The sequence below is a fragment of the Mytilus trossulus genome, chromosome 12 (genome assembly GCF_036588685.1).
Source record: "Mytilus trossulus isolate FHL-02 chromosome 12, PNRI_Mtr1.1.1.hap1, whole genome shotgun sequence".
NCBI lineage: Eukaryota > Metazoa > Mollusca > Bivalvia > Mytilida > Mytilidae > Mytilus > Mytilus trossulus.
The window spans coordinates 28,568,956-28,588,111 of NC_086384.1; the positions used below are offsets into that span (position 1 = coordinate 28,568,956).

General features: G+C 32.1%; 1 protein-coding gene across 1 annotated transcript in view; it reads right to left on the reverse strand.

Moving 5' to 3' along the window:
• Nucleotides 1-19,156, reverse strand: part of LOC134692338 (uncharacterized) — a 60,395-nt gene that overhangs the window by 14,737 nt on the left and 26,502 nt on the right. Inside the window, exons 16-34 of the mRNA XM_063552793.1 lie at nucleotides 17,630-17,672; nucleotides 16,460-16,629; nucleotides 15,801-15,965; nucleotides 14,577-14,786; nucleotides 14,082-14,124; nucleotides 13,556-13,719; nucleotides 13,094-13,276; nucleotides 12,551-12,769; nucleotides 12,060-12,102; nucleotides 10,275-10,438; nucleotides 7,610-7,777; nucleotides 6,562-6,777; nucleotides 5,628-5,670; nucleotides 5,155-5,321; nucleotides 4,490-4,672; nucleotides 3,055-3,313; nucleotides 2,551-2,720; nucleotides 1,812-1,985; nucleotides 923-1,141 (exon numbers count right to left, since the gene is read on the reverse strand). Coding sequence (XP_063408863.1) covers nucleotides 923-1,141; nucleotides 1,812-1,985; nucleotides 2,551-2,720; nucleotides 3,055-3,313; nucleotides 4,490-4,672; nucleotides 5,155-5,321; nucleotides 5,628-5,670; nucleotides 6,562-6,777; nucleotides 7,610-7,777; nucleotides 10,275-10,438; nucleotides 12,060-12,102; nucleotides 12,551-12,769; nucleotides 13,094-13,276; nucleotides 13,556-13,719; nucleotides 14,082-14,124; nucleotides 14,577-14,786; nucleotides 15,801-15,965; nucleotides 16,460-16,629; nucleotides 17,630-17,672 — 3,003 coding nt within the window. The remainder of the gene's footprint in view (nucleotides 1-922; nucleotides 1,142-1,811; nucleotides 1,986-2,550; nucleotides 2,721-3,054; nucleotides 3,314-4,489; nucleotides 4,673-5,154; nucleotides 5,322-5,627; nucleotides 5,671-6,561; nucleotides 6,778-7,609; nucleotides 7,778-10,274; nucleotides 10,439-12,059; nucleotides 12,103-12,550; nucleotides 12,770-13,093; nucleotides 13,277-13,555; nucleotides 13,720-14,081; nucleotides 14,125-14,576; nucleotides 14,787-15,800; nucleotides 15,966-16,459; nucleotides 16,630-17,629; nucleotides 17,673-19,156) is intronic.

Sequence of the window (19,156 nt, forward strand, 5' to 3'; positions counted from 1 at the left end):
TCTCAAAAGGTGTTAATAATTAATTGGATTTCAAACATTGTTCATAGATTACATTTTGGGTGAATTTCAAAATCAATAACGCCTGCTAATTATCAATCATTATCCCATGTATAATCTCGTAATTCGGCTTGGGGTGATTTACATTTATGTTAAATATTACAGGGCATTTATATATGATTGAAGAATTTTATACATCAATCTTTTATTTTTAATATTTTTTAAAAAGAACATTAACTTCTTATTATTATATTTTCTCACTTTCTTAACTCGTGTCCAGCAAATAACCCGTGCAGGGCCCCATAACCTGTTAACTGCATTGCATATACGAAACTACCGAGGTTAAAGTAACAGTGTTACATCACTGTGCAATCGGTAAATACTGCATATCAAAGGCAGTTCATTGCACATTTATTGTTTAAATGATTATAAACTGTGAAGTATTGTTAAACAGTTGTACATCCGGTCATAGAAACAAATCTATTTTTAGAACAATTTTATTTTCGTATCTCAGGTAAAGGAAAAGTCGGTACATAAATAAACTAAAACAAAATGTGTTAATAAACTTTATTGAAAGAATACAAATTGAAATAACATGTATGACACTAGACACATAACTTTTATTAGAATAAATAAGCATTCAATATGTTGTAAGTCGATTTATATGGACGTTCATCTTTCTTCAGGGATTTCCTTTACTGATCTGCACTATCGATGTTAACTTATTTGACTCCGTAATTTGGCATTTCAGATATAAGCATACTCCGCTTAATTGCATAATTTCGTCTGACAAATCGGCTATGCAAATAAACGGAATGTACTGTACAATCAAAATTTATATAAGATATAATGAAACCTGAAATGAATTCATTGTAAGTATTTTGACTCATAAGTGCTATGCTTCTGATGCTTTATAGTAACATACCCCATGCATAGCTTAATAAATCTTTTTCAATGATAAGATTTTCCAACTGTATCGTAAGTGTGTAGCTACAAGTGTCCATAGTCACAGCAACATAAAAGTCTCTTTTCAGAACTTCAGACTTGGCACAACAGGAAACTGATATACAATCAGTTGCAATATGACATAGTAGTTCTAATGAAGTTAGAGCAGTCAAGTCCCCTGCTGTTACATTGTCACATTCTGTAAAAGAATATTTTTTATTGTTTTATAAGTTAAATAAAACCAAACTAACCATAAAATTGAGAATGGAAATGGGGAATGTATCAAAGAGACAACAACCCGACCATAGAAAAAACAACAGCAGAAGGTCACCAACAGGTCTTCAATGTAACGAGAAATTCCCGCACCCGGAGGCGTCCTTCAGCTGGCCCCTAACCATCACTATATATATGACAGAAAGCTAAAGCCAATTCTAGAGTTATCATATATGTTGTAAAGATAAAGCTTTGAAGAATTAAGACTTCAATCAAGCAAAGGCACAATTATATCAGTTTTTAAAATGCATTTATATAAACCTGAAGCTAAGGAATGATTTTTAAACCGAAGCAATCTTTTTTCTTTATTGAAAATTGGTCTATTTCATTGACTTATTTTCAAACCAGCTTTTTGGAAGAAGCAATGTTAGTTTAGTATTGTTTAAAGAACTTCTTTCTATAGATGAAACAGTATTTTTATTTTTTATTAAACAAATGATTGGAAAAGGTAAGATATTGGGTTGATAATCATGAAACTCTAGGGGAGACAACTAAATTAAAAAAAGATTGGAGTTGTCCATCTTAACTGTCATTTCATTTTGACAAAAAAATTGGTATACAAAAATGCAAGTGAGATTTTTCTATATGATACAAACCATTATTCCATCCATCTACAGCACCAACATAGGGTGAACCAGTAAAGTTACAGATGTTGGAATACTCCATAAAATCATCTATTTGTAGTAACTGTAATAAATCATCAGCATCCACTGTAGACATATTTGTTGATCCTATACCTCTGTCTGCTAACCATGTGGATAAGGAGAATCCTGCAAAAAAACAAATAAATTCTGTAGAAACATGAAAATCTATACAATTTTTTTATGTGCAGAAAATAGACATTGTTATCACCACAATTCAGGGAAATATGAATTTGAGCTTGAAATATAATGATGTGTTTTGTTGATAACAACTTTAAGCTTATTTTGGTAATCTTGCTCTTTAATAATTTCTATTGAATGATCATGATGATACAGCTAATTAGAACTTTCCTGCTAAGCAGATTTTAAAAATATTTGTCTGATAGGCATCTTTACTGTCATGTGTTCTTTGTCAACTGATTTCACCCAGATGATAATTTTTGGCATTGACAAGATCGTAATTTTGATAAATAGCACTCATGCGCAATGAAGAATAATCTTCAGTATCCTGAAGTTTTGTTGTATACCTGAGATAAAGAAGAAGTCAGTATCATAATATTTTTTTTATTCCAAATATGAGTGAAGGAGATGTGGGGTATACATCAATGAGACAGCAACCAAATGACAACAGTAACCAAATGACAAAATTAACCAAAAGTCACCCAGAAGAAAACTAAAACCAGTCTATATTTACCTGAATCTTTAAAGCCTGTATTGTAATCACAGCTTGTTTTATCAATGGTTGTCTGATTAAAGATGGTGTATTCCTGGTCACACCCCAATGAGGTGTCTCCATTCAGGCAGAACTTTATTGACATTGTTATTTCATACTGGTTACTTAGCAACAGATTGGTTATTAGGTAACTATAATAAAGAAATATGAAAGTAGTATAAATAATACATTTTACATATTCTAGAAAACTGATTCTATACATCTTTGTCTCTCTATATGATAGAACTGTTTTAAAAAAGGAATTAATGTAAACTATAGCTAATTTCACACTCTATCTTCTGAAATCATATTATTCAGTAAAATGGCTACCTAATCTAGATCTATGTCCATAAAAATGTCTGCTCCGCAATATAAAACAATTAAATATCAAATGGAATATTTTGAGTTAAAAAAAATTGGAAAGAAGCCGTTTAGGAAAATTAAGATAATAATGTTTTGGAAAATTATAAATATAATAAAACTTACTCTATTTCAGCCATGCCATATAAGGAGAATTTGCCAGTAGATTCAAAATCATAATCATGTAATGATATGTCAGTTTCTAGCTTGTCCACTTTAAGACGTAGTCTGTTGCCACATGAGTCCACAATCAATTTATATTCCAGTGATGTGGCTAGCTGAGGCACATCAACACAGCATCGTACCCCATTACAGTCTGTTGGGATACTACACACAATGGTATCAGCTGGTGTAAATGTGTTATGTGCAATTGTTGAGCCACATTCTGAACATAAAAAAAACAACAATTATTTGTTTCTACAATTTTCAATTTATGTTAATTAAACTTATTATTTATACTGGGAGGAATCAAAACTTTTTTTGTCAAATACAACTACCTTATGCATTTATTTAATTCCACAGAACACACAATACATGTGTTGGGTCAATACAATTTCTTAACACTTTTAAGTTTAGTAACAGAAGTTTATTTGCACCATACTCTATTTCATTTCTTCTTTTTGCACTTTGTCAGTACATGTAATATTTTGTCTTTGATAAAAAAAATTACAATTTGCTTTTAGAACTGAAATCAATATAATATTAGTCGAGAAACCTGCTGGTTAGAACAGGGTCTCTTTTTCATGACCTGCTGGTTAGAACAAGGTCTCTTTTTCATGCCCTGCTGGTGAGAACAGGGTTGCATTTTCATGCCCTGCTGGTGAGAACAGGGTCTTTTTTTAAACAAAGTATTTGTCTAGAACAGGATCGCTTATTTAAATGTTTAAGATGCAATCTAGAACCTGGGTCTAGAACTGCATCTATTTTATATGAGAACAGGGTATACATTTTCTGAGCTTGTTTAGAACAGGGTATGTTTTTCAATGTTTTATGGTTAAAACAGGGTATGATTTGGCAAGTGCTGTCAGCACAGTTATACCCAAAAGGGTCATGCCATGCTGGTTAGAACAGGGTCTCTTTTTCATGACCTGCTGGTTAGAACAGGGTCGCATTTTCATGCCCTGCTGGTGAAAACAGGGTCTTTTTTTAAACAAAGAATTTGTCTAGAACAGGATTGCTTATTTAACTGTTTAAGATGCAATCTAGAACCTGGGTCTAGAACTGCATCTATTTTAAATGGTCTAGAACAGGGTATACATTTTCTAAGCGTGTTTAGAACAGGGTATGTTTTTCAATGTTTTATGGTTAAAACAGGGTATGATTTGGCAAGTGCTGTCGGCACAGTTATACCCAAAAGGATAGTCAGTAACCCCACCCCTCGGGTATAGTGGCCAATGAAATAACTCTCCACCACAGACCAAATTAGAAACCATAGGTCACCCCATTGCCTCCATTATGAGCAAAACCCATACAGCAAAGTAACCAATAAAAAGCTCTGAAATGGCAAATGTAAAACAATTCAAACGATACAACCAATGACCTGCTTTAACATACTACATACCATTATTGAAACCATCTGTTGCTGAAGATTTTATAAATGGAGGCATTGCATTGTAACACTTGTCCTCGAGACTGAAGTAATTATCTACACCAAGGTCATTGATCAGCTGTAATCTGGCCCATTCTGGTAAAGGTGAAGTATTGGCTGGTAGACCAACTGATGATAGCCAGGAACTATAGGAAACTAATATAAAATTGTTTTTGCTATTATTTTTAGGAAACTGGAATAAAATTGTTTTTGCTATTATTATTTATAGGAAACTGTAATAAAATTGTTTTTGCTATTATTTTTAGGAAACTGGAATAAAATTGTTTTTGCTATTATTTTTAGGAAACTGGAATAAAATTGTTTTTGCTTTTATTTTTCAGAAATAAAATTGAGAACGGAAACAGGGAATATGTCAAAGTGACAAAAATATATTTGACTTTTTTCCTGAGAATATTGTAAAAAAAATCATAAGCCTGATAATTATTCACATGAAAATAGATTTCAGCAATACTAAAACTGAATTAATAGAAATGTATCCAACAAAAAAAATTATTTTAAAATAAGAAAAGATAGCTACAAACAAGGATTGAGAACTGAAATTTGATGAAAAAAAGAAAAAGAAAGCACAAAGATGAATGAGAATCAGAAAAAATACATGCAAAGTTTTGCACACTCACACTGAGAATTAATAAATCCTGTTGACCTATCACAAACTTGTTTTGCTAGTTCAAAGTCAGCAAAGATGGTTTCTTTTAAGGTACAGGCACCGCTAGCCTCATAACACGCCATCAGGTCCATGTTCACTAAGTACTTATTACTTGTCACAAGATTGTTCACTGTAAACCTACAATAGCATGCGTATATAGATATAAATGTTTGCTTTAAATCTACAGTATCATGTATAATTCTATTGACACTAACTCATACAATTGTTCACAATGTACTTAATTTGATGTTATATTGAAATGTTTACATTTTTTTCATAATAATTTAGAGATGAAGAACAGCAAAAAAATTCCTAAGATGCTAAAATTTCTTTAAAAAAGTTTCAGAATCAAAGATAATACATTCTAGATAATTTGGGTATGTAACACATTGCAGTAGTTTTTAATTATATGATAGCCGGTGCTTTCATAAATATTTTACTTACCTAAGGCCAAAGACTCCATTCAACTTATACAATTCTTCTCTTCCTAAAACGGAAGATGTTATTGGTTTAATTAATTTTTTGAGGTCTATAACAGAAGCAGTAAACTTATACATTTTATACAAGTAATTGGGTTTTCATTATTTGTGACAATATCTTATCAACGTTGAGAAGTACCAACATTGAAAATATGGAATATATACAATATATTGCAAAATAAAATCACCTAATTTTACATACTGAGGATTCTTTTATTTTCGTAGGTATAAATTTTCATGGTTTGCAGAAAACTTGCATACTCGTGGATATTTAATTTCGTGGTTTTGGTAAAGTCTGCATACCTTTGTTTATAAAATTTGTAATTTGTTGAACATTAAAATTTGTGGTTCTTCTGTACCCACGAAATCAACAAAAATTGGTAACCAACGAATATTAAGGAATTCACAGTATTTCCTTGAAATAAAAATATCTTAAAATGTTATGTGAAATATAAAAGATATTTTTTTCTACAAACTTTTTTTTTTAAAGTTCACAAAGACATAGCAAGTACTTTTGCACAACAATTATATACTGCTGACTGAATTTAGTATTTTGCTGTAAATGCATGCATGAATAACAAAATTTCAAGTGGTGCAAAATATCAAGAAGTTCTGACTAGTAGTTGCTGAAAAGTTTTTATAATATTTGTGCATGACATTTTAAAGATATTATTTTTGGCAAATAGGAAGTACAGCATTGAAGAAACTGAATATGTGTTTCACAATGTGGTATATCAAAATAAAGCTTGTTACTATACATCTGGTAGCCATATTTAGTTGTAGAGTAAAATTAGACTGAATTGTGTAACTTTCAAACAAATGTATGGACAGAGGTATACATGTATACATATACCATCTAATAAGACCAAGGTATAAACAATTTGTTTGAATATAATTACCCCAAAGGTAGCCGGTCAATGATATAGTTCGTGTCATTCTTTCAAGCGTGACAATCAGCTCTCCTTTACATGCATCTATCTGAACACTAGCCTCAATACTTCTACCTACTAATGTTTCCTCATAACAACATGTAACTTTTTCACAGGAGATATCAAAACTACACGAAACTGTATTGGCAAGGGCTGGCAAGCTACTTGTAGGAAGAACAGTACAACCTGAAATATTTTTTTAAAAATCAAAATATAAAAAAGTTCATTTTTATAGATTATGGCATTAAAATCTGAATTTATTTAGTTTGCAATAAATAGTTTTATGCAGTATGAGATGTTTCATCGTTTTAACGATAAACAAGTAGTTTCAAAGAAGATTTACTTGTTCATATACTTATTCTATTGTGGATTTTGTTTTGTTTGTGGATCTAAATTTTTATGGATTGAGGAAAAATTGAAATTTTATAGATATTTGATTGCTTGGTTCTGTCAAAAGTCTGCATACAAGCCTTGTATCTATATGTTGGGTTCCTGTCTCAATAATGTATACCTGAAATCCCTTTTTAGATTATGTTTTTAAGCTGGTACCAGATACCTTGACTTATATTAATTTGGATAGTTTAATTTTTAAAATTATAAAATTGATAAAGTTTTGACAAAATATTTACTTTGACCTTTTTACAAAAATATTAAAATAAAGAAAAAAGGACGAAACAGTTATTTGGAAAAGTTTTATTGGATATATAACAATTTGAAAACAAGAATGTGTCCCAAGTACACGGATGCCCCATCCGCACTATCATTTTCTATGTTCAGTGGACCGTGAATAGCATTAAAATTAGAAAGATCATATCATAGGGAACATACGGATGGTACAGACAAGAAAATATAATGCCCATAAATGGGACATAAAAATACTAATTTTGTTCATTGAAAAGCTAAATATTTCCTAAACAATAGAACTTAATTAAAACATTCAGCTGATATTTACAGAGTTACCTCCCTGTAATATTATGAACCACCTTAATAACCCTAATTTAAATTCTTATTCACTAACCTGAAGTCCATCCATTTACTGCAGACGAATATGTGTCACTGCTTCTGTCACATGGTGTAGCTAATAGGTAATAAGATATCGAAGCTTCCTTCAAAAACCGAGAGGCATCATAGCTTTCCAAGTTTCCTGAGATTTGATTATCGGCTTTAAACTGTGTTAAAGAGACGTCTGAAAAGAATTAAAAAATAGGCACTAATAAATAAATTGTGTAATGTACCCTCATAATGTTTTTTTTGGTGATTGTATATTTCTTTCCTTGTTTGTGCAAACAAATGTCAACTGATTTTATTCACCTGTTGCTGTCTGGAATAGAATTTTCGGGCATGACATTGGGCCGATTTAAAAAAATTTCATTCTTTCATTTAAGTGCCGATTTCATTTTTTCATTTGGGCCGACTTTTTATTTCCTCCTAATTGCATTTAGTTTAACATAGATGAGTAAGTACTGGCCATCCATATCGGAAGGTCAGTACAAATAATCGGGAGAAAGTTAAACTCATTTGTTCTGCACAGTCTTTGCAATGATATTATGTCTGCAATATTTATAGATGGAGCTTTTAAGTTCTGTCCAAAATACTTTCATCAGTTATGAAGTAATGTGGAAAATAATTTGCGATCTCTGCCGTCAAAAACAACTTTCCTTTGTGGCCGAAGTTATGCATATTGACTTTGAACAAGCAATGCATAATGCATTATGGATGCTTTTCCACAATAAAGAATAGTTTGTTGTCGTTTTTATCTGGCTCAATACTAGTGGAGGAAAATCCAGTCTGTTAGGCCAAGGAGTTTATATGAGGTCATATAACCTCCTGGGTTAGGCTGAGCACATGAGGTCATATAACCTCCTTGGTTAGGCTGAGCACAGAGTATAAAGACAAATTTAAAGACCTAGGTAAATGGCTATCCAAATTGTTTGACAATTTATAACATTTTACAACTGGCTAACGGAAGAGGGATTTGGTGATAAAAAATCGGCGCAAATGAAATTTTTTTTTGGCGCAAATGAAAGAAAAAAATCGGTGCAAATGAAATGCAGATCAGCGCAAATGCAAAACGCCGTAATTTTCAACATAGATGTTAGAGTATCTTCGTTATTATATTGTGTTCTTTTTAAAAATTAAAACTCATCATCACTGGGTGACAATTAAAAACCTGCTTATAAAGAAGATGTATCGAAAAATCGTCCAACCAAAGCTGCCAACTGACTTGATATTCACGTGTAATACACACTTTTTCAACAGTTTACGTGTGAGTATTTTGTCACATTTCGTGTACACACTTTTTGCCACTTTCACATAATTATACGCTTTATCGTTGTTTCAATTTTTTGGACATTAGTGATACATGTATTGTGAATCTCAGGTTTTTTCATTATTAGATGATCAATACTGAACATTTCGACGTAATTGTTTGGTCACCATTGTTTTTTCTCTATATATTTTGGACGAACAGCAAAATCCCTTAATGTAAGTAGTGATTAGTTTTTTTAAGATTTTGTGACTTTCTTTCTTTCAAATTCACTTAGGGGAAATGTCCAGTTAGAGGTCACTTTCACCTTTTCACACACTTTTTTACAAATCATGTCATGTCATGACATGATTTCTCATTGTCAGAAGTTGGCAAGTATGCTTTCACCTTGTATGTAGTTTGCCTTTCAGACATATAAAGAATATTGGGAAATTATTGCTATGTTTGCAGTGGGCATTTTACTGCAGAATTACCACAACATGAACATTTCATTGTCCATTTAATTTAAAAGAACTGCTTCAGAAAGCAGGGGCATAAAACATCTGACATCAAATACAATACTTCTTCTAATAAACATAAGCTTTTTGTTTTCTAGCTAACTTGTGTTTATAGTATAAAATTGATTACTCAGTAATATGCATGGTTACATCAGAGAAATAAAAAACAAGAATGTGTCCAAAGTACACGGATGCCTCACTCGCACTATCATTTTCCGTGTTCAATTGCCCATGAAAATGGCCAAAAAATATTATTAGGCATTAAAATTACAAAGATCATATCATAAGCAACATGTGTACTAAGTTTCAAGTGGATTGGACTTCAACTTCATCAAAAACTACCTTGACCAAAAACTTTAACCTGAAACTCGCTCTTTCATGTTCTATGTTCAGTGGACTGTGAATTAGGGTCAAAAGTTTAATTTGGCTTTAAAATTAGAAAGATCATATCATAAGGAACATGTGTGCTAAGTTTCAAGTTGATTGGACTTCAGCTTCATCAAAAACTACCTTGACCAAAAACTTTAACCTGAAGCGGGACAGACGGACGAACGGCACGACGAATGAACGGACAGACAGACAGACGGACGGACAAACGGACGGACGGACAGACAGACGGACGAACGAACGCACAGACCAGAAAACATAATGCCCCTCTACTATCGTAGGTGGGGCATAAAAATCATTTCCTTAGGACAGGCAAATAACAAACTGATATTTTTTTTCTTACTAAACATTTTTCTCACTAAACATTGATGCTTAAATATTTGTAATAACCTTTTTCACGAAAAGACTTACAAGTGACTGTTGATATGGAGTAGTAATGAAAGAGATTTCCTTGATAAGAAATTATATTTTCATGCTTCATGTGATATTTGTTGCACTGTACACACAATTAGTGTTTAGTGTAATTGACTTACTTGTGTGAAAAAATCCTGCGTCCCATGTGCATTGTTTTTTGGGTAGAAGGACATTTTCTGCAATCACATAATCTTGTTCACAAGCCTGGGCACTCTCTGTACATACAGCAATGGTCATAACTACTAAGTAGGCATTTTCTGACTCAATATCTAATACAGTAAACCTATAAAACAGACAATGAATCAATTGCTATAAAGCGAGTACAATAGTGAGCAATAGAAATACTTTTCACTAAAACTACCAATAGTTGGCCATTTAATTTTTCTTTTAAATTAAGATCCCTGAAACGTTTAGAATGTTAAAAAAGTTTTGAATAATTTGGAACTATGATATCTATTAACATCAAACTGTGTAGTTTCATACTGCAAAATCTTTATAAAACTAGATGTGTCAAAGCGACACGAATGGCCCCGTCCCAAAAAGTTGAAAAATCCTCAATTTCACTATAAACACATGAGGAAACAAACATGACCGTAGTCTAACATATCAAAAATCAGCTCAAAACCTGGAGGTGTATGGAAAAAAAATCTGTATAACTGTGATTTTCAATAATTTATCAAAGTCCAAAGCCCGCAATTTCGTCAAAAATTAGTGGAGCGGAATGAAACTTAAACTTGATCTGTAACTCATCATGGTTAACTAACATACCAAAATTCAGCCCAATATCTGAAGGCGTTTAGAAAAAAAGTCCTTATAACTGTGATTTTCAACAATTTCTCAAAGTTCGAAGCCCGTAATTTCGGCAAAAATTAGTGGAGCAGATTGAAACTTAAACTTGATCCGTAACTCATCATGGTTAACTCACATACTAAAAATCATCCAAATATCTGAAGGCGTTTAGAAAAAAAACTCTGTATAATGGTTTGTTGCGGAATGACGGAATGACGGAATTACAGAATTACGGAATTACTGAATTTCAGAATATCGGAAAATCGGACAAGGGTAAAACTATATGGCACCGACAACTTCGTTGCAGGGCCATAAAAACAAGAATGTATCCAAAGTACACGGATGCCCCACTCGCACTATCATTTTCCATGTTCGATGGACCGTGAAAATGGGTAAAAAATATAATTAGGCATTAAAATTAGAAAGATCATATCATAGGGAACATTTGTACTTAGTTTCAAGTTGATTGGACTTCAACTTCATCAAAAACTACCTTGACCAAAAACTTTAACCTGAAACTCGCACTTTCATTTTCTATGTTCAGTGGACCGTGAAATTGGGGTCAAAAGTTTAATTTGTCATTGAAATTAGAAAGATCATATCATAAGGAACATATTTACTAAGTTTCAAGTTGATTGGACTTCAGCTTCATCAAAAACTACCTTGACCAAAAACTTTAACCTGAAGCGGGACAGACGGACGAACAGACAGACGGACGAACGGACGCACAGACCAGAAAACATAATGCCCCTACTACTATCATAGACGGTGCATAAAAATATGCAAGTGTTCGGTAAACAGGAAGTTGTCGAGTGATGAATCTGAAAACGCATCACACGGTATAGCTGACTTATATAAATCCTGAAACCAAATTTCAGAAATCCTTGTATTGTAGTTCCTGAGACAAATGTGACGAAAAATATTCATGGAACGGACGGACTGACGGAAGGACAGACAGAGGTAAAACAGTATACCCCCCCTTTTTTAAAGCGGAGGTATAATGAAATCATAAAGGCTGGCATATCTTTTAAGATTATTATAGAATAGACACAACTGGAAAAATGTCAATCTTGATTTTTAAGTTTCCATGAGTGATTTTATTCATATTCACTTACTGAGCTTTGATTATTCCTCCTAAGGAGAAGTTCCTCTGTTCGCCTAAAATAGAAAATGTTATAAAAGCAATGGTATTGTGTATGTCAAAAATATATGAATCTGATCTCAGATAAAAACCATTAATTGCTTACAAAATGCTCTCCTTGATTTGCCTTTATTATGTATGCTAGAAGTTGAACATGATCTAAAAATAGTGTCATTATGTAAGGATAGTATTAACTTATTTAAGAACTTTAGAAGTGGGTTGATATTTTGTAACTTGCCTGAATAGTCAATTAAAAAAAAGAAAAAAGTAAAGGCCCGTCATCATACTTTTTGATTTTTTGTAAATTCAATAAGTTAAATAAGTGCCCTTATCATACCTTGATTATGTAAAGTAAAATTTCTGTCTATTGTACAGATTTATCAGTATTTCAATGGTTGGTGTTTGCTTCAAGAAAAGTGATAAATATTTCATGCATAATAAAGACGAAATTGAGAAATAACTTACCAAATGTGTAGTCTGCCATGGCCAATATGAAATGAAAGTTTTCAATTCCTACATTGATGACAAACTTGCATGGATCTAATTTGACAACCACATGGAAAGGTCTTTGAAGCTTGACAGAGTCAACACAGCACTCGATTTCTGTACACCTTGATGTCACATGACATGTTATATCCGTGTAACTGCTAGGTAGATCTGGTATGGTGGTATTAAGGCTACATTCTAAAAATAAATAAAACAAGATTATTACTGTAAAATTGAACAGCATATTTGAAAATGAATTTGTTTGATACTTAACCCTTATTAATGTTGTATAAAAAAAATCCATATAAGCATTTGTGATGTTTTTATTTTGAAGTGGCATGCAGACCAAAAACTTGCAGACGTTGTTATTATTTTTTTAATTTAAAAGTCAATTTCTCCAAAAGAGGAGTGGGAAAATCCAAAGAACTAGAAATCAAATTGGTGAGGCCTGATCAAAAGTTTAACAGAACAGGACATTTATTACTTAAACAGATATCTTTAAATATTAATGACAACACCTACCATTACTCCATCCACTAGCAATAGAAGAGCTAAATTTAGCACTAGTTCTACTGCATTGAAACAGACTGTCTTGTAAATAAGGAGATAGACCAGTTTGTTCATACAATAAAAATTCTGCCCACATCGGTAACGGGTCACCTATGGTCAATCCTTGATCTCCTTGCCAAGTTTCAAATGAGAAATCTGTTAAAAAAAAAATGCAGCAGATAAAAAATTGTGCATTCTGTATTATCAAAATAAGTTAAAATTATTGACCAAATATTGATAAGTTAAAGAATTAAACCTTAAATAAGCAAGCACCCATACCTCATACCCTAAATTAAATGGAGAAGCTTGACGTGACCTGAAAACAACTTTCAAACACAAATCTCAGTCTATTATAACTAAATGTGACCTTGACCTTAAAAGTAATGAAAATATATTTAAATCATAATTTATAGGAAGCACCTAATCTTGACTTACTTGGAATATGGAAGTCAGTTTTCCATTCACACAGATCTTTAGGTAATCTGGTATTGTCAAACACTGTAGTGACCATATAACACGGCTGTCCATCCTCATAACAGTACGATATATTCATACTGACCAAGTACATACTCTCTCCTGGTATATCTTCTATTATGTAGCTAGAAAATATATTTTAAGTTGTCAAATTTAAGTATCCTTTAGACATAATTATCATTAAATGATATTCAAATGTCATTATTAAAATAAAAAATGAGCCTCAATCAAAAAAGTCACACAACAAAACAAGCTTAAATAAAAATGAAGCAAACTTTTTATTGAGTTTCGCAAAACATATTTTACATGAAAAGAAGTGTTTGAGAGAACAAGTTTTCTATGTAGTGTTTTATGGCCAGTTGTTTGTCTTATTGTCTTTTCCGACCTATGATTTATAATTTGCCTGTGTCTTTTTTGTTTGTTGCTAAAACAGCATTTTCTTGTGTGATGAAAAACATAAATCACAATAATAAAACACAACACTCACTCAATCATAACTGATCCTACAAGTGAAAACTGTTTCTTGGTTCCTAAAATATATAAAATATCTACTGAAACTTCAATAAAATTTCACCATGTTCAGTTAATTGAAGGATTTTCTAATTCAAAGTTTACAATCATTTGCAATGATTGTGGAAAGTCTGTCTCTTAAATACTGTGAACAAACTGTGTCTGATAAATACTATGAACAAACATGACACAAAAAATTGTGCTTTTCACTGTTTTAGCCTAGGTTATATTTAGCTATTCCTGTGGGTAAATAATCCTTAGAATTTCGAAAATTTCAAAGTTTGGTACAGATAATTTATAATTAAATTCAACGTAAACAATTTAATACCAAATTTCAATAATTGTGCACAAAAAAGATTAATCAAAATAATCATTAAATCTGGGAACTGTTACACTTATGATAGTCAGCTTACACCCCCAGCTGTATAATATATGAAGTATTGCCCTAATCAAATAACATTATTGAACCTACCATCCATGTAACCAATCAAAGAAACATTTCTATTGAAATGTTCAATTCCAAGATACAATATTTGTGTACAGGGGTCAATATGTAGGTACGTCCTGAATGACCTTGAGAGGAAGTCGATTTCAGTACAACATTCTACTGCAGTACAAGCTGATGTCAGGTGACATTTTGTGGAGTCGGTGATGTTGGGTAAAATGACAGTCTTTGTACAACCTGAAAAAATATTAGGTTTAATATCTGTTTTTATAATCATCCCTTCTAAATCTTACAGGAAGCATCAATGTGTGGAGTTTTGTCATGCTAAATAAATATCATATATATGCAGCTCTTAAGAATTAAATTTTGAAGACCTGGAGATGATAGATTGCAGAAGTAAGCCTCTTGAACAGTCTCCTAAATAATTCAGTCATTTAATTCATTTTTTCTTATTCAAGTTACGCAACCAATAATCAATCTTTCTGCAATATTTAGAGATTATCGTTGATCATCTCAACAAGATTGATTTTTTGCTTGTGCCAGTACGTCGAAAGCGTGAAAAGCAATCGAGTTGAGATGACCAATGATAATCTGTTTATCGCTATTTTACCTATGAAGAAAGACGTTGTCAATTTCATGTCAATTTCATTAGCAACGCCACGTGCCTCCTTAGTTCTAGCAATAATTTCCATCTCAAGCAAGTAGCATGATATGAAAAATGATCACAAAAAAAGATCAAAGGAAAAATGCACAAAATAGCGATAAATGCATTTACTGTAAAAAGTAAAATCACAAAAATACCGAACTCTGAGGAAAATTCAAAAGCTCAAACACATTAAACAAATGGATAACAACTGTCATATTCCTGACTTGGTATGTACAGGCAATTTATTATGTAGAAAATGGTGGATTAAACCTGATTTTACAGCTAGCTAAACCTCTCACTTGTATGACAGTCAATAAGCCAAATTATTTAGCAGATACTTTATTTTGCATTAAGTCCTTTATTCATGTAATTGTTTTACTCCCAAAAGTCATGAAAATAAATCTTGATATTTTCCTGAGAGGGAGAAGTTACTTTTCCCTAAATTATTTAAAAATCTTTACACTTTCAATATTTTCATGTGAAGGAGAAGTTATCTTAACCTGAAGTATTCAACACTGTGCGTGATGAGAATATGTGAATGTGATCATTTGATATTACTTCTAGAATTAACAAAAATAACAAAAAAATGAAAAGTATAAACTGACCAAGATTCCATCCATCTGTATATTGAAGATCACCTTGACCACATTGGTCAGTCTGTAAATAAGCAGCAATGTGAAGGTCATTGAGGAATGATGATGCTGCCCAGTCAGGCAGAACTTGTCCGTCTGCTATTCCATTGTCAGCATACCACTGGGTCTTGGAGAAACCTGACAATATTGGACAAAAAAATATGTATTATACAAATTGACTATAATTAGTTGAATTCTTTGGATTAGCATTTCACAGTTAAAACTCCTAACTGTGTTCCTGCCTGGACCATCACTGTTGTCACTTAAACGTATATCAATTATAAATTTTAATTGTGTATTCTTAAGGGGCTCACTTTAAACAAACCATATTTTTACACAGACTGAAATTAACAACATTAGCAGCAAATATTATAACTTCAAAAGCTCTTCATAAAAACAGATATTTAAACAAGAATTTGTCCCAAGTACATGGATGCCCCACTTGCACAATCATTTTCAACTTCACCAAAAACTACCTTGACCAAAAACTTTAACCTGAAGCGGGACGAACGGACAGACAAACGGACGAACGGTACGATGGACGAACCAACGCACAGACCAGAAAACATAATGCCACTCTTCTATCGTAGGTAGGGCAAAAAAAAAGTTAATCAGAATAGATGACTCCATACCTGAGGTTTTGAATCCCTGATCCCAGCTACATACTCTTTTAGGTAACTTGGTGTTCTCAAAGATTGTAAAGGTGTTCTCAGTTGTATAGGAACTAGATGTCTCATAGGAAAAATAGACAACCACATTTAACAGATAATAACCTTCTGTATGTAGATCCTCTACATTATATCTGTAATAAAGGTTTTATGTGAACATCAAAGATTTCAAAGTTCTATCAAGTATGTTTCTTTTTTCTACTGCTCTTTGACATATTCCCCATTTCCATTCTCAATTTTATTGACAAAAGTACTATTATTTTGGACTGGCCCATTAATTTTCTGTTGCACCTTGGACACTATAAACTCATTTAATAAAACAGTTTGAAATTAATCTGTCAATGGCCCATTTGAATTTTTTGTTTACTCATTATATAGGTCACAAATTGTCAGACAGATGATAGTCCAAAAATAAAATCATTGATATCTACTACATCATTTCTATCTACAGGGGTGAAACAATTGGTCTATCATGTCTATAGCCTATCTAATTATCAAGATCCTCTTTGCACTTTAAAAGATATATGATTTATTAGGATGAAAGTGCTAGTTTAACAGTGATCATTGGAAACAAAACCATGATGAGCCACCAATATAGGTAATAACAATACTTGGTCTGAAATTCATCAAGGTGGCAGTGAATGAAATGAATTATATGTTGTTTGAAGAAGATGAATATAGTGAAGGGTGGTTGAGAAAATGAACAATCACATATAAGCTTGTCCAGTAATATTTAAGACATTACTGGACCAAATGTCCAGTAAATGCCACCAAACCTTGGGATGAACTGGAACATTGTCCACAGCAACTTCACAGAGTTCAACAATAAGATATTCCAGATTCACCTTTTGAAAGCTTATGTGTTAATGCTCACTGGGTTTGAACCTACATGAGCAAAAAGACAGGTGCAACGTGTGGAGCAGAATTTGCTCAACCCTCCTTGGGCACTGAGGTCGCTCTCAGTTTTTCGTGCGGTTCGTGTTGCTCAGTCTTTAGTTTTTTATATTGTGTTTTGTATACAGTACATTTCCTGTAAATGAACTGTTTATGAAATATTAAATTAAAAGCCATGTATCTTTGATATATCAATCTGTTTTTCAAGAACTTTTCAATCATTATATTACAAATACTTACTTGAGACGGACAATTCCTTGTAAATTGTAGAAATGATACTCTCCTACAAATAGAAAAGATGGAACATGAAATATGAAGTCACAACAAATGTTAACTCTGAAATTAAACAGTATATGGAATTATTCTCACACAATTTTTCAAAAAAGATATTTAAACATGTATCATGTTTTTTTATATTCTGTTGAATACATTTCTAAAGAAAATCTAGCTTGCTATTTTTTCCCAATTTTCCCTATTTTAACCATTAGGCTTTAATTAAAATATTGTTTGTTTGCCCTTTACCGACCTATCCTATAAATTCATTCCGCCTGAAAAAATTTTATTTGTATTTACCAGCAAGATTTTATTTTATTTTATTTTTCCGTTCCTACAAAAAATCTTATATTTGTATTTCCCGCTCAAAACTTTTTTACCGGAATCAGTGGATTTTATCTTTCCTGTATAAGGTCTAGTCCGTTTGGTATCACGTGATCGTTTGACATGAACACTTGCATTTAGAGTTTCAAAGCATTTGTTTGAAATCGATGTTGAAATCTTTGAAATCATGATATGACGAACATTCCTCTGTGTCTTTTTACTTTAAGAGTAGGGTTCATTCCAAAAAAGTTCGTCCAATACAAAATTATCAACATGTGTACAAAATTTTTGTAAACGGACGTTGTATCCTATGTAGAAATGGCCTTTGGTGATCTGTAGATCAGGATGATTATGTTAACAATGCCTTCATCCAGCATTGATATATTATTTATATCTGACATGAACCAAAGGTCTGTATAAAAGTGGAGAATATTTGGAAATAAAATAGCCAAATTTTTCCATACAGATCATTTATAAATGCGATGTAAAATACATGACGATTGAGTTTCAAGTCTTGTATCATTTTTAATGGAAACCCAGGCACACACGAAAATTTAAACACTCTAGGGACTTTTTCTACTTGTAATGTATGTCTGCCCGGAAATATTTTACCAGGACAAAGTTATCTCTTACAGAAAACCTTTAGGTCGAGGTAAGCATAGAAGGTACGTAGTACAGAATATTAGTGTATATTTTACCAGGACAAAGTTATCTCTTACAGAAAACCTTTAGGTCGAGGTAAGCATAGAAGGTACGTAGTACAGAATATTAGTGTAAGTTAAAACTCTTAAAAGTTCCAGGCATATAAACGTTGAAAATATGCTGCACAGCCCTATATTTTGATATTTGAAAACAAAACAGTAGTGCATATGAATTAATTTCACATTCTACAGGATAATTTTTTTTCAACACTTCCTGGGACTTTATACTAATAATCCCAGAAACTTATTAGCAAAAGCATACTTATGCAGATTTTGTATCTATAAAATAAAATATTATACCTACCTGCCTACCCATGACAAATAATGTACCGAGCTATGTTATATTTTGGGAAAGAAAAAGAAAATATTTTACCTACCTACCTACCCTGTTTCAAAACATATGGTCGGAAAAGGGCAAACAAACAATATTTTAATTTAGGCCTTATTATTATTATTTTTAAAAATATTA